At 37.4% G+C, this 23,280-nt stretch overlaps 1 protein-coding gene across 6 annotated transcripts in view; it reads left to right on the top strand.

Annotated features, from left to right (window-relative positions):
* CYB5R4 (cytochrome b5 reductase 4) overlaps positions 1-23,280 on the top strand; it is a 43,314-nt gene that overhangs the window by 19,036 nt on the left and 998 nt on the right. For all 6 annotated transcript variants that reach the window (XM_075145413.1, XM_075145416.1, XM_075145414.1 and 3 more), the window contains 10 exons: positions 2,535-2,589; positions 4,176-4,233; positions 4,339-4,432; positions 5,026-5,058; positions 5,739-5,861; positions 14,026-14,166; positions 15,365-15,517; positions 16,169-16,319; positions 21,139-21,225; positions 22,610-22,774. In XM_075145413.1, the coding sequence (XP_075001514.1) occupies positions 2,535-2,589; positions 4,176-4,233; positions 4,339-4,432; positions 5,026-5,058; positions 5,739-5,861; positions 14,026-14,166; positions 15,365-15,517; positions 16,169-16,319; positions 21,139-21,225; positions 22,610-22,774 (1,060 nt within the window). The remainder of the gene's footprint in view (positions 1-2,534; positions 2,590-4,175; positions 4,234-4,338; positions 4,433-5,025; positions 5,059-5,738; positions 5,862-14,025; positions 14,167-15,364; positions 15,518-16,168; positions 16,320-21,138; positions 21,226-22,609; positions 22,775-23,280) is intronic.

Genomic DNA, 23,280 nt, shown 5'->3' on the forward strand with positions numbered 1-23,280 from the left:
CCATATACATAACCAGAATTTTCGCTGCTGGTTGTCTGTTGCCTCTTGTTCTTCTGCTGTGCCCCTCTGAGCAAAGTCTGGCTATCTTCTCTATACTTCCTTCTCTCCCACCCCCTTCTCTTTAGGTAGTTGAAGACTGCAGTTGGATTTCCCCCTTAGCCTTTTCTTCTGCAGGCTGAACAAACACAGTTCCCTCAGCCTCCTTTCATATATCCTGTGCTCCAGCTGCTGACCATCTTGGTGGGCTTTCCCTGGACTTGATCTGGTATATCAATGTCTGTCCTGCACTGGGGAACCAAAACTGGACATAGTACTCCAGATGTGGTCTCACAAATGCTGAACAGAGAGGAAGAGTCACTTCCCTTGAACTGATTGCTATGCTCTTGCCCAGGATAAAGTTGGCCTTCATCACCACAAGAATACAGTATCCACCCAAGTTCAGCTTGTCTACTAAGTCCCTGGAAGGTTTTCTGCAAAGCTCCTTTCTATCCAGTCAGGCCCCTCACTTGTTTTGTTGCATCAGTTTTTTTTTTTTCCCCCAGGTGCAAAATTTTGCATTTGCTTTTGAGCTTCATGGAGCTTTTGTCAGCCCATTTCTTAGTCTGTCTGGGTCCCTTTGAATGGTAGCCGTAACCTTTCACGTTTCAACTGCGTCTCATGATTTGTTATTGCTCACGTACTTCCTAACAGTGGGACAGTGTGTGCCCTTCAGGTTGCTAATGACAGTATCGAACAGTATTGGCATTCCCTGTTCCCTAAGGAATACCAGCTGTAACAAGCCACCAGTTGGACTTTGTACTGTTGGACTTTGTACTGTTGATCACACCTTTTGTGACTGGCAGTCCTACTAATTTTCTATCCAGATTGTAAAATCCAGTTATCAAACCCAGCTCTCTCCAGTAAGTCTGCTGTTCATCCTGGTCACCTTAAACTCCTTCATTTCATGCCTGCCATCAGCTTTTGGCTTCACCACCAGCTTTTCTTTATTTATGACCACCGTGGCCAGTAGAGCGCTTTCCTTAATTGGTTCATTGGTCACCTGAATCATTGTCTTTTTATTGCAATGTGACTTCTTGTTTTCATGTAGCATCTTACAGTATTTCAGAAAAATTCATAAATAACTTGGTTTGTCAGAACGTTCTATTTTATTGTGGCTGTTCATATATTTCTGTTGATCTATAAAAGTAAACAGGAGTGTGTATGAGCATGAATTCCCCTTATCCATGGAGGACACCCTAAGCTTATGATATATGTCCTCAAGAAAGGCTTAGCCTTTGAGAAGGCTTTTATCGTTAGGTGATTGGTTTTCTTTTGCAATGATCTGACTGCTCTGCCATTTAGCTTCCTTGGCAACTGCGGATGGTGTGTACTTAGGGGTAATTAAGGATCAAAGAATTCCAGCGAGTTTTAATTGCTTTGGGTTAATTCCCCCATCTGGATGATCAAATAGTTTTGACAGATTGGATTAGACCAGAGTAGCTCTCTTTGTTTTTATCTACTTCCCACATGGTGGAGCCACTCAATTACTGTGTTCAAGCTTGTAGTCAAACTACAAAACTTACTGGCATTTAGAAGATAATCATCTAGGTAATTGAGAATTCATATGTTGATTATTTTTTGCATAGCCATTTCAGGTTTGCAAGGTTTACCTTTGAAGGGGCTTGACATCAGCACTTACCAGCTGTTACGTTAGACCTCTGCCTAGCCATTGTCCAGGAGAACTGCTGCTGTTCATGTGGTGTTACAAATCATACTGTATTTCAGTCTGTGCAGCTTCCTCCATCATGATTCTATCTAACTTCTTTGTGTTAAAATTGATGAAGGATTGCAGTTGCTTTTATCTGTCATCTCTGCTCAAGTTTTTACCAAATGTGTTTTCTATTAGTTTCTATTAGGCCAGAGGTTAGTACAGTTGACGTTTTCAAAGACTGACCAAGTGTTGCCTCCCAGCAAAGGCTTTTTCAGACTGTTTCATGTTGTCTAATAATTAGAGTGAGTAGCTGAATTCTGTGAAAATTCCTAGCAAAGTGCAAAGTAGAGAGATTAGGGCTGATATCTTTGCTTAACTGACTGATGTGAAATTTTACTTGTGAATTAGGTTAGACCAGATGTCTCAAATTGAATTTGTTCGTCTGAATTGTATAAACAAATCGTTCTGTTAAAGGAAATTCATTCAGATAATCTTTTTTCCATTCTTCACTATCACAAAGCGTGAATGCACAAACTAATAACAGATGAAACTGAGACCAAGCTACATGTACCAGAAGGGCTGCACGCACAGGTTCTGTGGTATATGGAACTCTTAATTTCTGAAGTGGAACTTCATGTTCTAGGAGCCTGCTCTCCAAGACAAAGCGCTGAATAAAAACAAAATTAGAAAAGGATACTTCTGGCTGCCTGTGGAAATAAAGCCACTAAATATTGTGGAGGGGTATTTAGAACATTTAATTTAAAAAACCTAAACCATCTCTGATTATGATTTCTATTAAGTGAGCATCACAGCAAATATTTTGATGACTCTCTGCTCTTTGTAGGTATGCTTCCTGAGAAGAAAGTACTGGGTGCTTCTGCTAAAGGTTTAACTCCAAGGTAAACCTTTGTCTTTCATTGTCTGTTGAACATTCTGTTTAATAATTCTGTGCAGTTCTTAGTAAATGCAGGCAACTTCTACCATGGTTAGTTCTTTCAGCTAAATGAGTATATATCATTACCATCCTTTTATAAGTAGGAAAGTTGAGGTTCAGGTTTGAACAACTTGCCAAAAGTCATATTGACCATATGGGCAGATGATGATGCAAGGTTCTTGGCTTGCTCTGTTGGTTTCTAACACTTGCACTGCCTTGCATCGTAAACAAATGTATGGCTTATATTTGCAAGCTCCTCAGCCTCGCTTCTTCAGAAAACTTCTGGGAAGTGATTCCAACTGGGCTGATTACTTTTTTGACTTTAGTTAATTTGTCCATAAATGTATGAGTTGGCATGCCTTGGAAAAGTACTTCATTTCAAGCTGGAATATATGAAGATGTGATAGCTGTATTCAAGTTTCTACAGTATGCAAAACAAAGATGTGATACGCCTGCTGTTGTCACTGAGGTTTTTCTACTCCATGATGCCTTGAGTCACCAAGGTTCAGTTCCTCACTTTGCTTCAAAATCTCCTGTGAATGTGTAATTTCTGGGCTAGTTACATGCAGTCATATAAAATACTGTGGCTTGTGAACAACTGGAACATGGCTTGTCTTCTGGAGTGCTCCCCAAACCTTGCTGCCTTTCTTCCCGTGTGTATCTGGCATGTTCTGGTGTGTGACTGGTGTGCAGCCTAGAATGTGTTGGCTGTCAGGAGTGTCTGCTGGAGGGGGCATCCTCCCTCGCTGCCTTCTTTTCTGGTCCAGGAATCCAAACAGTAGGTGGAAGTGGTTAGGACATTGGGGAAGGGAGAAGATAGTAGTAATGTAGATGTGAAGGGTTAACTTTGTTGTGGGGACAGAGCTGACTCTCACTGGCTGGGATTCCAACCCAGCTGGAAGTCAAGTGAGAACTGTAGATGTCTATGGTGGAGAGCCAGGCATGAGATTGTCAGATGTATGGTCCCCATGAAAACGGGTAGAGAAAGGAATAGCTTTTCTGGGGTTGGGTGGGTAAGTTACTTCTTGGCAAGTGTAAGGCCATACAAACAATTAGCATTTGAAGGCTTTCTGTTTCTTACCTTACCCTGGATTTATTACAAGGTTTGCGCAGCTTGGGAATATAGGAATGTAAAATCTTGATTTGGGGAGGTGAAGGGAACTGTGGTTTTGTGGTATGTGTGTGGAATCTGTAACTCTTGGAAGCCACCCTAGCGATTTAATACTTTTTTCTGGAGTCAAGGATTTTAATCATCTTGTTAGGAAGGTTCATATGCTGCAAAGAGGATGCACATGCTTTTTAAGTAAAACCAATGCTGTATAATTTTAGCTACAATGTGCTGACTATCAGGATGCGTAATTAGACTGTTCTTACTTTAATAGGCTTTTCAAAATTATTGGCTCTGGACTTATCTCTTAAAAAATAGTAAATAATGAATTTGGCTTGTAAATTCATGAAAAAAGATCTGCTTGAAAACTGCTAATTAAATATATCTTGGTATGCCCAAAGTAAGTATATATTTTTTTCTTCACTGTATTTTTTGTTTTACAGTTATGACTGGTTCCAAACAGATAGTTTGATCACCATTGTCATATATGCTAAGCAGAAGGTAAGTGTATTTTATGAAAGGGAGAATCACAGGATCCAGTTGTGATCCAGCTTGAATTCTGGGAGAACTTTATTGAAATGTTTTTTTTTTCCTTGCCTATGAAAGGATATGAATGCAGAGTTGGTGATAGTTGACTGTCAAGACAGACGATTAAGGGGGGAGATCATTGTGGATGACCACTCATATCTTGTAGAAGTTGGTAGGTACTATAATTTTGCAGTTGAAAATACTAAATTTTCATTCTATTTTATTAAAAACCTCTCATCAGACCATATGTGTTTTACACATATCAATTAATATTTTATTTCTCTTTCATTAGAGATGAGTACTTTAAAGTACCTTGATGTAAAGGAATTACATTGTTTATCAACTCACATCTTCATTTGTTTAGTATGTACTTAATTTTTTACACATTGAATAAGGTGTAATAAGAAATTGATATAAAAGTCGTGTAAAGTTTTTCTTAGGTGTGTTTTCGATGCTAATTAAAATGCCCTTATTCAAAAAGGGCAAGTGGAATGATTTAGATAAATGCAAATTGGTAGATTTACATGAGTCATTGTTAAAAGTAGTGGGGAAAATGATGCCTTTTTTAATGTTATGTATTAAGCCTGCAGAAGTCACTGGGACTGATATGATGCATGAGTGAAATTTCAGGGCCAGATAAAGATGCATAGGGTTCTAAGCTCATTAGTCCACTCAGTATTTCTAGCCTTAAACTGTATGTATATATGACAACTAGAATGTAATTTTGTTTTTGCTTAAAATAGAGTTTGTTTCTCTTTATTTCAGACTTGGATCATGCAGTTCAAGAAGACTTGGCTGGTAAGTTCCATCTCTTGCAGCACTTCTGTATCTCTTCTAATATCAGAATGTGGAACTTCAATTTATTTTTCTGACTCATCATATACTTTAGTTTTGCTTACCACAACGTCTGACACAATCAATCAAATCAAACCATAACATTGAATAATTCTTTTTTAAATTGTGACATTTGGGCCTGTGAAAGTAATAAGTTGATGGTGCTCTGATCCCTCCGAGTATGACTAAATGTTAAAATAATTAGCAGGTAGTTCTGATGTGTTTTTGGAAACTGTTCTCTGCTTAGACTGAGATATTCTTGAATTTAATTATTCATTCAAATGCTTTTGAAAAGAAAGGAAGATGTAAATAGTTGTAGTTACCAATTTCCAGTAAATGAGGACTGAATTCATGAGCATTCTTTTTGACCACATGGGCTGTGAAGCTTTTCACAATGTATTTAGTAAATAAGATATATTAATTATGCATATAAAGTTAGTGCTTGTTGTTTTAAATGCATTGTAAAACATTATAAAGAGATAGCTGGAAGTACATTTAATTTGATATTTTAATTTAACAGATTAATTCCATGTGTCTTGAGAAATGACTAATTCTTCTAAAATTTTATTATAATGGAAGAGTAAAATATTTTTTTTGTACAAAATGTAACTAAAAGTAACAGTGTGAAACCTTTTCTCTTTTAGTGAATATTGCTGAAAAAATTGGGAAAGTAGAGATTATCTTAAAGAAAAAGGATAAAATTAATTGGAAGATGCTGGGACAGCCCTTGGAGAGTCATAATACATTTATCAAACGCACAGACAGAGGTAAGCAGTTTCATGGCCACGTTACCAGTTGCTTCAAGACTTTTTGGAGCATGTTAGGCATATTTGGTTTCTCCCAGGATTTTCTTTTCCTGTAGTCATACTTCATTTCTTTCAGGAGTGTTCTCTGGTCTTGAAAGCTGCTCAGAAATTCTCCTTGAAAAGGGTTCAGCTTAGAGGTGGTTTTTTTTTGCTTTGCTCTGTTTGGTTTGTTTTGTCCTGCAATAGAATTGGCGGTCTTCCAGTCTTGTGGAAAGACTGGAAGAACCTAGTAGGGGAAGGTGAAGACTGCTTGAGTGTTGTTGCATCTCATGGCTACCTCTGTGCTTAATATCCTTTCTGTCCATATGATAACCTCAGTAGACCCTGAGAAGATAGTGCATGGCCTTGTGTCAATCATTATAGGAGTAACTGTAGTGAAGGAACAAACACCTCCACTTCCAACTGTTACCATACTGTAGAATCATAGAATCATAGAATCATTAAGGTTGGAAAAGACCTCTAAGATCATCGTGTCCAACCGTCAACCCAACACACCATGCCCACTACACCGTGTCCCTAAGGGCCTCATCTACACGTCTTTTAAATACTTCCAGGGGTGGTGACTTCACCACTTCCCTGGGCAGCCTGTTCCAAGGCCTGATCACTCTTTCAGTAAAGAAATTTCTCCTAACGTCCAAACATCTTTCAGTAACATCTTATAGTAACATCTTTCAACGCTGTAATGTTGTTCCAGCACACTGCATCTTTGTAACTTGAGCTATGATTAAATAAGGCACTTCATGCCATGTGTAGGTCATCAAAGCCAGCTCCGGATAAGCTGATGTATCTGCAAGAAGCAGTAGATGTTACAGATGAGTTCATTTTGTGGTAACTGAATAGTATGAACTTGATGCAGCACCAAAGTGTATCGCCCTGATCAGTGTGCTGCTTTTTTTTTTTTTACAGCTAAATTAAAAATTTCTGCACAATTATATAATATAAGCATGCCTCTGATGTTATTGTAGCTGTCCAGTTTCTCAAAAGCCCTCTTGGCCCTCTGTCTAATAATGCTGAAAAGTTGACTGATGTTCGTCTGCCTTACTATGTGTGAAAGCAAAGCTGTACATTTTTAAGAGCTAATTAAATGTTGATCATCATGTTGTACACCTCTTACTGGCTCTCAGTTACGCTATTTAGGCCCTTAAAGTTGAGAGATTATTGTGGTACAAAAAGGAAGACCGACTGCATAAAAGCACATCTCTTTAGCTACCTTTAGCTTATGTAGAATCTAATTTTCCTTATGAGAGTTTCAGAAACTGTTGAGTCATCCACTTTAAAAATAGATTTTTTAATATAATCCTCTGTATTTAAGGGGATACAGCCTGGGCTAATTTGTTGTCCACTGTCCATTGCTCATTTTCTCCCTCCTTATTTATCACTTTTCATGATTATGGAAAACAAAATGAGAAAATAACCTGAAAGAACAAGAGGTGTAGAATATAGTGGCTTTATAGATCCTTTGCAAATGAGGAAGGTGAGGACGATTGTATGCAGTTGTCAAAAATTTAGTAGTCAATGCTTCCTACATGAAACTCTGCAGTTTTTTCTAAGAAGTCAGTCTCCAACATAGCATTTGTCATGTTATGCAGAAAAGTGTTACAGGTATTGGATAACTTTATTATGTATCACTGACTGACTGAGTTCAGATCAGTTTAAATTGAATCTCCGGAAAACTTAAGTTAAAGGGCTTGCTGAGCCTGAGTTTCTTCAGTTCCGTGATTACAAAGGTGACGAATCTAGCAAATATATTGATTTCTATGGCTTTTTAATCCCTATTCCAGAAACTTTTATTCTGCAGTTTTTTAATTCAAAACCCCCAAATTTGAAATTGAACATGCCAAAAGATTTATAGAGGAAGAATGTTCAAGCCTAGATATCTTTCCTTTATTCCAACCCTGTACTTTCAGCTCGGCCATAAAATCTATGTGTTGGAGGCTTCTGTTCTCTCAGTTTAGTCTTAAGTAGCCACTCTCCGTTTCTACTTAGAATTGTGCTCCCTTACTCTAAATTGCAGAGTTTTCAGTTTTGCTTCCACTTCTGGAAAAAACTAATTCTGCCAAATGAAAAAAAAAAATCAAGACTTTCACTGCTGATCACTTAAATAAAACTTAATTGTTGAGTACAAATCTGCTCATGATGTCCCTTCAAGAGACTTCTTGCTCTGAATGAGATAAGAAAACATTGCATGTACATAAAGAAATACTTCTGTGTACCTAAGGCTTTTATTTTTAACTTGTGGATAGGTGTACAACTGTAGTTGTGGTCAACAGAAATTGAAACTTTGAATTATTTGAATTAATCACAATTTTTTACATATTTTCTGGTTTCTTAGCAGCTTTAGCTGATAGAATAAGCAATTGATGTTGGGGCTGTATGTGATAATACCAAATATCTTTGTCCCAAAATTTGTTTCTACACAGTAAAAATTAAATTTAAAGGAAAAACTAATTACTTAGCATGCCAGTTCGGAAAATGTTTTAGAATGAAAAGCAGTAGCCATATGCAAGTAAAAAATTACATGTTAGTAGGAATGATTTATGAGGGTGTGTGTGGGGGTGTGTATTTTTTCCCATGGAGAATAAACTCTACTTCTTCCTTCTGAAAGTGATTCTGAACTTCTTCTCAGACCCCTGTTTTGGAAAGAAATCTAGTTTCCAACTTCTGCTTTCCTAAAAAGTGTGCAACTATTGGCAGATGCTTAGAGGGTTCAGTAAAGAATCAAGGTGATGTTGCCTCTGAGGACTGAAATGGGATGTAATTTCGAGATGTAATTTAGTCCATGTTAAGTGGAAGATCATAGCCTTTTTTTGTTGGAAGTAATAGAAGGGAGCAGAATGCTGACACAGCACTCTAAGGTCTATAAGCCAGACTTATGCTGTGACAGTGTGCTTTTTGCTGCATAACCAGGGAAAGTTTATAAGACGTTGGTTCAGTGGAAACTTTATTTTGGGAAGGGAGGGAGACCATCTGGGAAAAGCATGGCTGACCACTTTGGATAGTAGGAGCTAGCTTGTGAAATCAAGTAATTAACTGAAGCATTTGAGGGTACTGATTGATGGTCAGCATTAAGGGTTCATGGTTGTCTTAACTCCAAGACTGGGCTGCTGCCAGGAGTGATAGGCAGCCACCTTCCTTCAGCTGTGTGGTCTAATCTCGGATATGTCGGCACTAACAGTACTTGAGGCTCCACAGTCAAGCAACCTGAACAAAGTAAGGATTAACTTTCAGCTGGCTGACGGGCACCGCTGGGAGGCACATGCTTGCTGGGGGTGGGGTGGAACTCCCCTGCAAGAGATGGAGGGGCAGTGGAGGCATGTGGCTTTTATACTTTGAAACGTCATTCAAGGAAAAATTTTTAAATTAAAATCCCTTTCATAAGGAAGAACACAGTAGGCAAAAGGATGATACTCTCCAGAAGATATCATTATCTGCGCGGCAGTTTTGTTAGTAAAACTCATTTCATATGCATATGAATCAAGGTGCTGTAGTTCTTGATTCCAGCAGAGGAGGAAGTTCTCCGTTTAGAGAGGGACATCTCTAGCCTGTGATTGTATAGGGTTTACATGGCAAGGTTTTGGTAGCGGGGGAGCTGCACGGTAGCTTCTCTGAGAAGAGACCAGGAGCTGTGACCCTGACACTCAATGTCTGCAGAAAGTTTCATCAAACCTATCCTTCTCCCTAATTGCTTTCTCTACTTTGAAAATTAGGAGTTGCTACTGGGCACTTGCATCATGCTCCAAAATTGAGAGAGCAGTGCCTTTTGCTCATGTATAGTAGCAAATCATGTATCTTTGGCATCTGACAGTTAACTTGCCTTCAGGGGTTGCTGAAAGCAACTGTTCTCCTTCAGCTTGCTGCTAGAGGCTGGTGTTCTCTTGTTGAAAGGCTTTTCTGCATTGCCAGGTGTTTTTGCTTGTAGCTCCAGATTTTATTGGGACCACTGATAATGAACAAATTTTATTTAATATAGGAAAGAGGATGACCTAAACTAGGAGTTTGCTTAGACCTAGAAAGGTCTCTCTTTTCAAAAATCAAATTGAGTGAATTGGGACAAAAGTTCTGTATGGCAAATTAAAAAGAAAAAGGGGGAGGTAAAGGTTAGTTCATTACATGTGGAAAAGGTTGAAATTTGTCAGCTTGGAAAGGTCAGAAAATTGTCAGGAAACAGTGAATCAGTTGATGAATCAGTTTAACTTCTCTCTCCACTCCCAAGTATCTGGAAGAGTATTAGCTGATCAGTATTGTGGGATATATTACCAACGTCCTATATCCTTTCAAGTAATTCTTAAGTCTGCAGAATTGACAGCAATCTTAGCATATTTATTTGTGGACTGTACTTTGCAATCTTAGTATGTATTGTTTTTCAAAAGAATCGTAGAAAAACAAATTACAACAAACTTTGTATAAAATTTCTTTTATATAGCTGGAAAGCTGCCGATGTTTTGCTTTACTTCAAGATTAGTATGAAATGGAATTACTGCCTTTCATTTTTCAGGGCTGTAGGCATTCTTTTGGTACGTCTGAAATGTTTGCTCATTCAAAATAAGCAGTTTGTAGGATGTTAGATGAAAGACATGAGAAAATATTAACGAAGAAAGATTTATTCCATGTCAGAGGCTTTACATCATGTCTCTGCAGGCATTTATAGTGGATAACTCACTAGTAGGTATTTAAATAATTTAAGAAAACAAGTGTATGCAGAAAAATGCCATGGCCACCTACTGTGGCAATAGTGGTATGTAATGAATTTGATGCTAATTTAGTCCATGTACAAATGGCACGTGCAGCTGAGATTTAGTAACCTGAATGTATATTTCCAGGCATAACTCCATGTATTTAGACACTTGACTTTTCTAGCAGAGTTTATTTATACCCTTGGAAATAAAGCCAATTGGAAGGAAGCGTGGCTGAGCTGGAACATGTTGTTTAAACCCTTAACTTTTAAGAATTTTGTGGATAAATATTGTTTGTTTGAGAGCTTTTCTCTGTTTAAAATTCTTTTGTTTCTGTTGTGGTTGAATTGACAGGCTGTGATCCTGTAGTTATTGAAGAAGGGAATGTTAATAGTGATGGCTGTTCCTTCAGGCAGTAATTGACTGCACCGTTGCAGAGCGCTCTGGAACAAGTCTCCAGCTGTCTTGAACTTTTTGGCTGGGTTTTTAATGCAGAATATCTGGGAATAGTTGAATGTTTGGGGTAATAATGCTGCAACAAGAAAACTGCAGTACAGATAAGTTACTTGGAAAATGAGAATTCATTAGATGAAACTACTGAAGTACTCAAAGCGGTCCTTAAATGACTCTTGGAGAACACTGGTGAAGGAGAGTGGACAGGCTAGCTTACTGAGACCATCTTAAGCCTGTTTTTTCTTTTTCTTTTTCTTTTTCTTTTTTTTTTTTTTTTTTTTTTTAAGTCCAGCAATTGGTGTCTGTTCTCAAACTGTACCCCTAGTTAAGAATAATGTTCAGCCAGCCTTACTGGCTTGGGCTTCCATTTAGGGGGGCTGTTGGAGGTAACAGCAAGGAAGCAATGGCAGTGGTCACTTGAGCTGTTCAAAAGAGAATCAACATGTGATTAAAGACAGAAAGTAAAGAAGCATCTGCTGGTGCAGTGGCAAAATGCAAAAGATCAAGGTGCTTCTACTTTGAACTATTAAGACCTAAAGAAATATTAGAATCATAGACTAACTTAGTTGAAAGGGACCTCTGGAAGTCATCTGGTTTAACCTCCTGCTCAAAGCTGTCCAGTCAAGTTTGAGTATCTCCAAGGACCTAGACTCTGCCTGGGCAGCCTGCCCCAGTGTTTGACCGGACCATCCTCATGGTGATGCCTCGTTGGAATTTCCTGAGTTGCAGCTTGTCCTTTGCATCTCATCCTGCTTCATGAGTAGCTCAGCTATTTATTCTAGTGACTTGAGTGTTTTTCAATAACACGAGAAAAAGAGGGGGGAAGAAACATCACTTCACTGAAATTGCTTCAATGCAAAAAGTGTCGTTAGAAGGGTGTCATGCTCAAGTATTCTCATATATGAACCTGTCAAATTTGAGAGGCTTTATGTGAAAATATTCACTGGGACTTGTTACAAATTTTATACTGAAAATGGTAAACGGCATAGTGGGATTATTGTAGGGAAGAGGATTCTCTCTGCCTTTTTTTTTTTTTTTAATCTTGTTTTGGAAATATGAAGTTTAGATAGTGCTGCTTGATTTCTTGTTCTTTTTATTCTTTGCTGGGCTGAGCTTCTAATATATTATAGCCCATGACACTTCCCTTGAGTTACAGACCTGTTTAGGCAGTGTGGTACTATCATCATGCCGATATTTCAGGTTAGAGCTAAAATACTGCAGTGCTGAAACAAAGGCTTAGCTGAAAAATGCTCTTCTAAAGGTAGAAGAGGAAAAATGATTTCTGGTCATCTTCAGTTTACACCTCTGGTTTTATATCTAGTTTTCTACAATATGCTGTCACTTGCCTTATGCAGCAATTGTTACTCCCATCGGAATTTTAGGAAAGCTGAGACACTTGTTCCCAAGTAGTCAAATACTAACCTATAGTGGCAATGGCTACAGGCCTATGTCAGTTAATAGAATATTATAGTTGAGAGTTGAGGAATACCTTCCTATCTTTGGTATTTATGGCTAAATTAACCTTTGTAAGCATGTTTCTTTCAGAGTGAAAGCTACTAAGTGATTTTTTTTGCATCCCTGCCCTTTGTTCTTTGAAGTACTTCTTCCTTGCTGCTTCACCCCTACTTAGGTTCTGCAGTCCCTGGTTGTTATCAGCAGTGCATAGCCCTCTATTTTGTTGTGGGTTTAAATCCTCTCTTAGGCCATGAAGTGATGTAATGGTGCAGATTACATAGATCAGTATGGCTGCTTAGTTAAAAAGGGTGCAGGTCTGGCCAGCCTTACACTGAGTGCTTTGCCACAGAGATCATTTCCAGTATAAGTGGTCAGTTGTTGCCCCTGCTGTAGCAGAGGCAGAGTAAATGTCTTATCTTGCTCTGAGCCTATTGCGGGTATAGGGAAAACATATTTCTTTAAGCTTCCATAAGGTGTTGGTGAAACTGTTGTAGTTTATTTCCCTTTTGTTCCTGAACAAAGTTAAATATTCTGGGGTGTTCCTTCCCTTTTCCCTCACTGTCTTTTATCCCTGTTGCTAATAGGAATGTACACAGGGTTTTTTATAGGTATTCTGATTAAGCCATGTTCTTTCCCTGATTTCTTTCCCAGTGTCTTGAAAAATTTTGGTGGAAGTGCAGACCTTGCATAGTGATTATTTTTCTTAATGCTTTCTTTTTTTCAGTTACCTTTTGCACAGCATTTAGTTGATGCAGAAGTTGAAAAGCACTGTATTTGAAATCCTCACCTTCAAAACAGCTGTATCAATAAAAATTTGTGCTGTAGATACGACCGTGTAGTTGATTTAAGTAAGCATGTGAACATATAACTGGAGTTCATAATTTCTAGTTAGCCAAAAGGCACCAATTCGTGTCTAAAATATGTATTGATAATGCTAAAGTGTGCATTGCCTGTGTAGGCACAGACGTTAGTTTCATTTTGTCATGTGTAAGCATCTAAGTATTGGTATTGTGTACCTGAAAAATTGTGCAAAGCTGAATCAGAAATTCTTGTAGTGCTAATAGCAGTGAAACTGCAACAATGCAGGATGGTCAGCCCAATAAATATCTGAGATGCTGGGTGGGTTTAGATAGTCTGTTACTGAAGACCGTGGTGCTGTGCCTAGCTTATGTTTCATTTGCATTAACCAAGCTGGTTTTAGTCTGCACATATGAATTCATGCTGTAGTTGTATGGTGAAATTAGTGCAGGTGCAATGTAGTACAGGGGGTTCTGCTTTCTGCTAGTATTTGGTGTTTTTCTACTTCTTCCCAGTCAATGCTGATAACTTACAGATTCAGTCTGTTATAAGCCTAATGTAAGGCTATAAATGAGTTCTTAGTCCAAAATTAGAAAAATAATTATAAGTAGTGATACAAGAAGCATTTGTTTATAGTGGTTTTGTAACTGTATATAGTACATACCTTTCTCTATCTCTTATTAAAAGATGTATGAGACTAGAAAGACAGATTGAGACTTAAGTAACAAGTAAAACCGTGTTTTTAGGATTATTCTACAGAAGATGCAAGTTGGTTTCTAAGACGGAAGTTACCCATGACACCAAGCTGTTCTGCTTAATGTTGCCTAAGAGCACACATCTTTGCGTTCCCACTGGACAACATGTTTACCTCAAACAAATCATTGCAGGTAAGAAAAATTGAGAATGTAGCCATGGATATATTAACATAAATCCCTTTTCATAGTCTTGGGAGAATGCCAAGTCCATGGCCACTAATTCCCTGGTTGTAGTTAGAATGTCTCTGCTTCCAGGGTCACAATCAGTGCTTAATAATGAACTGACTGGATTAATATTGCTGGAAAGCTAATTATTGAGGTGGCTGGCGTTTACTGTTGACCTTATCGACTCTTCTTTCAACTCTCCCTTTAAAACATTCTCTCTACTGAAGTAGTGCTGTTAATCTTTGAAGGGGGCGAAGCTCATTGTGTATGTGTTATGTATGATTAGTCAGTTCCTTTCAGTCCGCAGCTTTTTTGGCATGCGGAGGGTAATGTTGCAATTCAGCTTTTTTTTCCCTTCTTCTGAGGGATTTATAGCAGTTGTGGTAACACTACATTGCAGTCCAGTTGCATGATAGTAATGATAACATGAGGTGGTGAGAGGAATGCGTCTTGAAAAGCATTGTTTAAGCACTATTCTTCAAAATTTTGTAAAGGCAAACTTAAAAAAATAAAATGGGAGGTCAAAGAAATATCCTTTTTATTTTTTTAAGGGTACTTTTTAAAATTTGCATATTCATGGTTATGCTGGTCACTGTACTTGCATTGCACTATGCATAGCAGAGAGATTTCTCAGAAGAATTTTAAAATATCCTTTACTTGCGAACTGGTTTGTCCTCCTCCTCCTCCTCCCTACTGAATTCTTTGCTGGTGTACAACTCTTGCAGTCTTTTTTTCTATCATTATACAAAAACTTTTTGAAATGATAGTGGAAGAAAATACAATCATGCAGTACTAAAAATCTGCTATTTCAGTTTAAAAAAAATGAAGCCGTGGTACTTGAAATTAAATGCAAATATTTAGATTTTCGTGTTCTTTGGGGATGACTGTAGATCTTTTCTTCCAGTGTTTTGAATTGCTAAGTAGTGTAGAAATAACATATGTACAGTGGCCTGAAGATTCTAGTTGGAAGTGGAAGGCTACTGTAATAAGAACTGGTGCAGTGGGAAGTAACATACTTGCATAAAAGTGTGTGATGGTGTTAGTTTTATGGGATATGCAGATTACTTATTTACTCTTCGTTTATTTTGGTATTTGTTTGCAGTAAATTTGCTGGATGTAGAGCACTTTTCATATTATTTCAGCTACCTTTTTGTCTTCTATCTAGGGACAGAAGTAGTAAAACCATACACACCCGTATTGCCTTTTTTGCCACTGGATTTCAAAGAACCATCTCGCCATGATGGTGCACATATATATTTAATGATTAAAATTTATTCCTGTGGTCTGTTCACACAGGCACTTGACCACCTACAAGTTGGTAAGTATATGTTGGGTTTTTTTGTGTTTGGTTTTGCAGCGATTGCTTTATCTTTTCAGATTCACTGTCTGGTTATTGCGATGTTCTTATTGTTTACCTATTTATACATCGTGACATACTTACAACTTCTTTTTTAAACCTTATTCTCCATGCCCTAAATGTACAAGCTTATCCACACTGTAACTAGGAGTTGTCCATTACGTAAAGCTCTCCTGACTGATCTTCCAAATGTGTTCATGTTTAACTGTTCAGATATGTCAACTGTATCACACATTATAGTTGATCACTTTGATTGTATATACTCTTAGAACAACTTTTTGTACTTTCGAATAAAGAAAGCTAGGTCTGTTTTATTAGACTGAAGATGCACTTCCTTTTCTGTTTCAGATACAGAGGTAGATTTTTAACACTGACTTCGCAAATGTTTGTGTACTCATATAGTGTAAAATCTATCAAGACAAGACATTTTAATTGAACATCTGTTCTTTTAACAAGAATGATCCTTGTGTGAAATGTATAGTACCTTTCTGAAAGGAACTGTAATACTACCAAGATGAAGGGGATGTGAAAGGGCCTTTAAAAAATAGAACACTAATTAGCTTCTTTTCATCTCATTAATGTTTACCATTCTATTTTTTTTTTTTTATAAAGGAGACTATATTTCTGTCAGCAATCCTGAAGGTAACTTCAAGAAGTCACAGGTTCAAACTTCAGAAGATCTCTTTTTATTGGCAGCAGGCACAGGCTTCACACCAATGGTTAAATTGCTGAATTTTGCTCTGACTGAAGTTAGTTGCCTCCGGTATGTACGCCTCTTATGATTTAACCCCAAGCTAGAGTAATCCATAGGAAGGATGAAACGTAATGTGCAAGCCTCAATGTTAATAAAACAATTAACAAAATAAAATGGCTTTGCATTTGAGTGCCTTTTTTTATTGAACTATTTCAATGTAGATATTGGTTTTTGGACTGAGGAGGTTTACAACTGTTTAGTTGTGGCTTCTCTTTAATCTATTAGAATAGCTAGCATGCTTTTATATCGTTTTCACCTGCTGAGCAACAGTAACACATTTTTACCAGATGAGTTCCAGTTTTCACAAAAGTGCAACTTACGTAAGCATATATTCAAATGCCTAAAAAGGTGTGTATTGCATATGCATTCTGTACTCCACTTGTAAAATCTACAGAAGGAAGCATTACTTGTTCTTGGTCAAGTGAACAGATTGTTTTGGCCCCTTATGTCCTTCAGAACCCCAGAACTAGTACTTCTGCTTGATGTGATTGTCTGTTTACATCTGTAAGAGAGTATACAATAGCTCAACTTTAAAGGGAATGCAGAGTTACTGTAGGGGCATACTTTGATAGAGGTGAGGTGTGCTTGCATTGCTTTTAGCAAAAATCTTCCTCTAGAATCACATCTTGCAGAATTTCTTAGCAGATTACATTTTTATCAATGTGAACTATTGTAATTTGGGAGAGTATAAAAATGAAAAATATACCTGAACTGTATTTTCTTTAAAGCTGTTGCAGAGGACAGTTCAACAGACTTGCTACTGTTTTCGTGTACCTTTGAATCTGGATTTTTGTAATGGAGATTAATTTCTAATACTGAGTTTTATTCAATATAAGCACAGGATGTTTTGGTTCATTATGTCTTGATGAAGCACATTTTGAAACAACATAGATTAACTGGACACTAGTCTTAATAGTAAAGTTAAAAAGGATGACATGTACTGCAGAAATCTGTTTCTAGAAAAAAAGATCTAAACCCAGACATTATTCTTGTATTGGTTATTGTTCAGCAATTATATATAATCCTATTTTGTGAGCAGAGAGACTGTGTACTGTTTGGCTCTTCCAAAGTGTCCTGTATTGTCAGTAGCGAATCACAAGCGGCTGGCTGGCTTTGTGAATCCAAAAGATAAATCTATCATCTGACAAAATGCTTGGGAAGCACTACTAAGTGAATTTGGAATAATTTTTTTTTTTTTCTTCTTGAGGGGAAAACTAGTATGTCAGGTAAAGGTAGCTGTGATAATATATGAAAGCAAAACTAAGGAGAGTATAGTAAAAGATGCAAATCTTGGCATTTTCTCCATAACCGGAATAAACAGAGTAGGTAACCCGTGTGAAAGACTACTACTGCACAGATAGTGTTTGTATCTACTCTGTCTTTGAAAGATGACCAGAGCGGCTTATTTTAACTCTCTTCAGCACAATTTCTTATGGGGACTCAATGCTTACAGTTAGCTTAGGGTGCAGCAACATCTGTTTTCCTGCTAGCTGAAGTAAATGAATTTTTCCTTCTTGCCATGGAGGCTTGTTAGGTGCTGGAATGACTTGATCTGGTACAGGTTCTGTTTATATGCAGACACTTAAAGTTTCATTTTTCTGACTGCTCTAGGCAACTTAGTTTCTTGGCCTTATATTTGCTCTTAACCCTCACTTTCTCTTTTGGAAAAATATTACAAGAGTGTCTTTAATATATATGTGTGTGTGTGTATGTATTTATATATACTATTTATATACCTGAGATTGTTTGTATATATAAACAATATAAATATAATTTACATAAAATTATCTTACTGTGAAAAGTAACAATTGCCATAAACTTGGATTGCGCACACTAGAACACGAATTGCAGAAAGTTGAGGAAGGATCTGAATAATGACCGACTTGTCACCTGAGGGTGCGGAAGCAGCCTCTGTCTATAGTGCTGGGCGAGTCCTGCTGAACCCCTGGGGCTGCACTGCAAATGTTGGAGAATCCACAGCTTCCGTAGGCGGTGTTTGCTGTGATCTAATGGGCTTGGATCATTGGATTTCCATTCTTACTGTCTAGCCAAAGTCTCCCTGTTATCTTTTAAGTCTGTTATTTCTTGCTTGCTGTAAATGTGGAAAACTATTTGTTCTCTTCCCATCCACAGCATCCTTTTGTGCATGAAGTCATAATGGTCTTCCTTCAGTCTTGTTTCTTCTCTTACAGGCCAAAGTATTTGGCCAAAGTATTAATTTAAAAAGAATATCGGTCCTCTGTGCTGTTTTTTCCTTTTTAAGATGAGATTTTTACTGGTGGTGTATAACTGCAATCAAACTGATATGTTTCTTAAAGAAGACTGAGGCACAAAGGCACTAAACACTAGATAGAGGGCTAATGCTCTTAAGTGAGTATAGGATGCTTGCAGGCTATTCTTAATTCTCCTTGATAGTTGTATCTTGCTTTGTCTCCAGCTTTTCATTCCTGAACTACCACTCTGTTCTCATATTAATTTTTAATATAGTGTTCCGCTTTCATCATCACTTTTCTGGTTTTGAAGGTTACCAAAAAAGATTTTGTAACTTTTTCTACCTCCTCTTCTTCCTCTGTGTTTAAATCACCTAAGGATCTCTGTACAGCTTTCCGTAAGACCTTGCATACCAGTTTTTGAGTTTATTAAAACTTGCATCCCTTGTAGTAGTTACCAGTATGTCAGATTCTCCCTATTTCCTTCCAAAGAGCTAATTAAGTTTCTCATTTGTTATCTAAAGTTCTGTCATTATTCTCTCAACCAGCTCTTCTGTACTGGTGGGGATCAGATCTAAATCTCCACCCCTTCCTTTTAGCTGTTTTCTCCCTCATTTCTAGCAAAACTGTTACCAGTTCATTTCAAGTTTTGGGGTTTTCTGTTCTCTTTATAGTGCTGAGTACTGAGCAGTACCGTAGCAGATATATTTATCTACACTGGGGAGTACCAGTAAGGAGTATTCTCCAAATAACCAATTTCTACCTTTTTGCCCAATGAACAAAATGCATGGCTTTCTTATGGACTTTTTATTGACTTTTTTCCCCACCTGAGTAACATTTGATGCTGTGGTGCACCATGCCAGCTTTGACAGCACTACATTCCTGGAGAGAGCTTTATTTTCCATGTTTTCAGGGAAGTGGGCCCTGGGGAGCATGTAAGGAACCTAGATTTTTGGCACATGTTAGCTTCTGAATAAGTTGATTTTAGTATTTAAAGATGCAACGTAGCTGATTTGGGGCTGTTTTGTTCTATACCAGGCAAGTTTTCCAAAGCATATATGTTGTAACTTATTTTGAGTTGTAATGCATCTAGAACTTCTTCCTCTCAATAACACTACTGATGTGTATTATATACAATGGTCATACCTCAGTTTTATATTTTGGCAGCAGAAAATAAACGTCCCTCTCATAAGTAGAAGACAATCTCTTATCTTTGGTATCTGATGTAGCTTGTAAGAGATTTCCTGGTATCTTAAAGTGCTACCAGACTGCAAAAGGGGAAAACGTTAGATGTCAGGCTGGGAGAATATAGGCTTTTAAATTGCAGTTGAAGAACAGCTGGAGATCATGAACTCTCCACAGAAGCCCTAGCATATGTAACGCGCATGCATGAAAGATGGCTCTCTGCAAGGTACAGAGGATGAGGTGATGGGAATTAATAGTTTCAGCGCCACGTCTAAGTGCTAGTCTCTTAGAAGCAAGGTCAGCCACATGTAAAAGGGACGCTGGGTAGGGGAGTGCATTGTTATGGAACTGGAACTGCAGGACTACATGGTATGCAGGACCAGCAGACTTAGCTCAGCCTCCGTGGTGGCCCTGCCAGGTACCCATGTGGTTCTGCATGCATTTCTGTGCCAGATATCCTGGTGCTCCAGCTTCCTGCAAGTACGGCACTGAACTTGCTGCTTCTGGCAGCACAGCAACATGCTCTCTCTGCTCAGAGCTGTGCCCCGGTGGAAAAAACAACAGTAACTTAAAGCCCTGTGGGGTGCAATTCAGGAACTGCTTGCATTTAACAACAGATCATCTGTCTTATATCAGTTGTCCCCAGGGTATTAGTGTGTCATTAGCAATAAAGGAGAAGTTAGGTTTATGTGGCTTCATCAAATGGTAAATTCTGTTTTGTAAAGTCAGTCTTTGTGTTTTACCTCCACTGTAGCATAGTGACCTTAATGACAGAGCATTTATTTTTTATGTGAACTATCTGGCAAATATAATGCTTGTAAACAGTAGCTTTCCATGTGAATAGATTTTATAAATCAACAAATAAAGTAGGAATAGGATAACCTGGTACAGAGCTGTAGTTTGCTCTTCAAGTTATGAGTTAATTTTCTCTTACTTCTATGTGTCCAGATTCCATCTTTATGAAATTAATATTGACATAACCTTCTTGAAATTTCAGTTTCACCTCTCCAAGCTGGTGTATGTAATATTACAAAGGGGTACAGAGTTCATATACCAGCTATTAATTGAAGTAGTAGTGCTCAAACAATATTGAGAAACCACTAGATAAAACTTGACAAGCTATACTGTATTTTCAGTCAGGTCTTAGTAACTTCAAGAGACTTTATTTTTCTTAGGACAGCAGTTCCTGAACTAGAGGTTGCAGACAGGGTTGTGACATTTAGAAGAGAGGTCACAAGTGCAACAGACTTTCAGGTACAGCAAGAAAGATATTATATTGGGTTAGTGGCAAAAAGATTTGAGGATTGCAGAGTTGCAAAACAAACAAACAAAATGTAAGTAAAAGGCTTCTAATGCAGTAAGTTCCGATTCTTTAACACATGTTTCAAGTACAGAAACAATCTGTAGTTACTTTTTTTTTTTTTTTTTTTAAGGACAGTGAAGCTGATCTTCTTCAACAAAACAGAAGATGACATACTTTGGAGAAACCAACTAGAGCAATTAGCTCTTAAAGTTGAAAGGTATTTAAAAGTCTTGTGGAGAACAACTTGTACAATCCCAGTGTATAGAAGAACAAGTCTTGGGGCTTAGACTAACTGTACAGCTTTAGCACAAAGACAAATCCCAATTCTGGAAACTCTTAGCTAAGAATTTAATGAGACCTAGGGAGTGGAAGGAGCTGTGCTTGTATCGGTCACAGATGCATAGCAGCAGGCTATGTCATTATGTTCCATACGAAGCCAGGGATTTGATATGACAGTGTTTAATAGATGTTTATTGGAGACAATATGTTAGATGAGATGATAAAACTGAGAAGCTTTTTGAAGGTGAAGAAAATTAGCCTTAGCAATAGAAAAAATGGATATGCAAGGAGAAGCACAGAAGTGATAGACAAGGATAGTGTACCCTTGGAGCAACGTTCTGAATTTACAGAGAGTCTTGAAAAGTCTCTTTGGTGTCACTTAGTTGAGAAAATGATTACGTAGAAATTCAATGTTTATCTAGAAATTTAAAGTTTAAATTAGGCCTGTTACTTTCATTTTTACTTACTAATTGTTGCTTTTTTTCCCCTCAATTACCATGTAATTATGGATTAAAATGCAGTAGTGTATATGTAATGTTAACTTAATGTAGCAGGCAGTAGTTCTGTCAGGAGACATAGGAATATCAGATTGCCTTTTAATTTCAGTACCCTTGTTTTTATCACTAGATAAATTGTCACTGCCTAGATTTTACATGATAGAAGTACGTTTTGTTTATGCTTACTTAATTCTTACTTGAACAAATTAATTTCACCTGTTCCTTCACAACATTGAAGTGAAAAATCAATATTATTTCATAACCTGGTGATATCTGGCACATTCAAAGCTTCATAGTTAAACATTGTGCCAATTTACAGTCAAAACCCTTTCTCCCTTTCACTAGGAGCCTCAGATACACAAGTGCTTGTGTTTTCTCAATAACTATGCTGTTAGTGGGTTTTTTAAACCAGTTATAGTGTTTTCTCATTAATGAAATTGTACTGACATTTTCACAAGTTTGGCTAAGCATTCTTATTTCACTCTTTGTGTATTGTGCCACACCAACATTTCTGTAAGCGAATAACGGAACAATGAAATCTGTGCGCTAGTATCTTAATTGGTACCAGCTGTTTTTCTTTGTGAGGTTAAATATATAGCTAAAATTTTTAAGATTGAAAGATTGGTTTAAATAATTAAATGCACAACACTGGAGGTGATTTAATTGACTTGATTGGTAGGAACAACTAAATGTCTGTGAGATCTGATACTGTGCCAGTGGGAGCTGAGCAGAACGAGAAAGTAATCATAGGAAACAAAATCTGCATTTTGTGTGGCAGATTTCTAATCAGAGGCAATATTTCTGAAATACTCTTCTGCTTACCAGGTTTGAGGTTCAGTTCATTCTTTCACAACCAACAAAGGACTGGGTGGGTAAACAGGGGAAGATTTCTTCATCTCTTCTCTCTGAGTTTGTGAAAAGAAGCAGAAAAGACTCCAAAGTGCTTATCTGCATCTGCGGTCCAACACCTTTTACAGAACAAGGAGTACAGTGAGTATTTCAAATGATGAACTAGAGAATGAGGAATTTTTAAAAATTTGATCACCTGACTAGCTACAGTGTTTCTGACTTGGTAGTCTTTCAAAAATGGCCTTCCATTTTCTCCTTTGTAAGAAAAGTTTTTAAATTTTTTAAAAAACTGATTTAAAAAAACTACTTGGCATCATACTCTAGGAGTATATTTAGTATGTAGATAAGTAAATATCAGCAATATGTAAATTTCGTGTGCTCTAGTAAGTTGTCCAAAACCTTCTAAGAGCATCTCTCTAACAATGACCTTTTTTCCCCAAGGTTTTAAATGCTGCTTTTAATTTGATGTTCATAGAAAAGTTGTTATAATAAGAAATAAGCTTTCTGTGTTGGTGTTAGCTTGACAAATTAAGTTATTAAAAGTAAAATTCAAAGCACCTGTTTTATCACAAGCACTTCTCTCGATTTTTAATGATGGACTTATTTATGTCTGTACCTAATACTTTCCTGATTTTATATGCCATATA

The sequence above is a fragment of the Calonectris borealis genome, chromosome 3 (assembly GCF_964195595.1).
Source record: "Calonectris borealis chromosome 3, bCalBor7.hap1.2, whole genome shotgun sequence".
NCBI classification, from domain to species: Eukaryota; Metazoa; Chordata; class Aves; order Procellariiformes; family Procellariidae; genus Calonectris; species Calonectris borealis.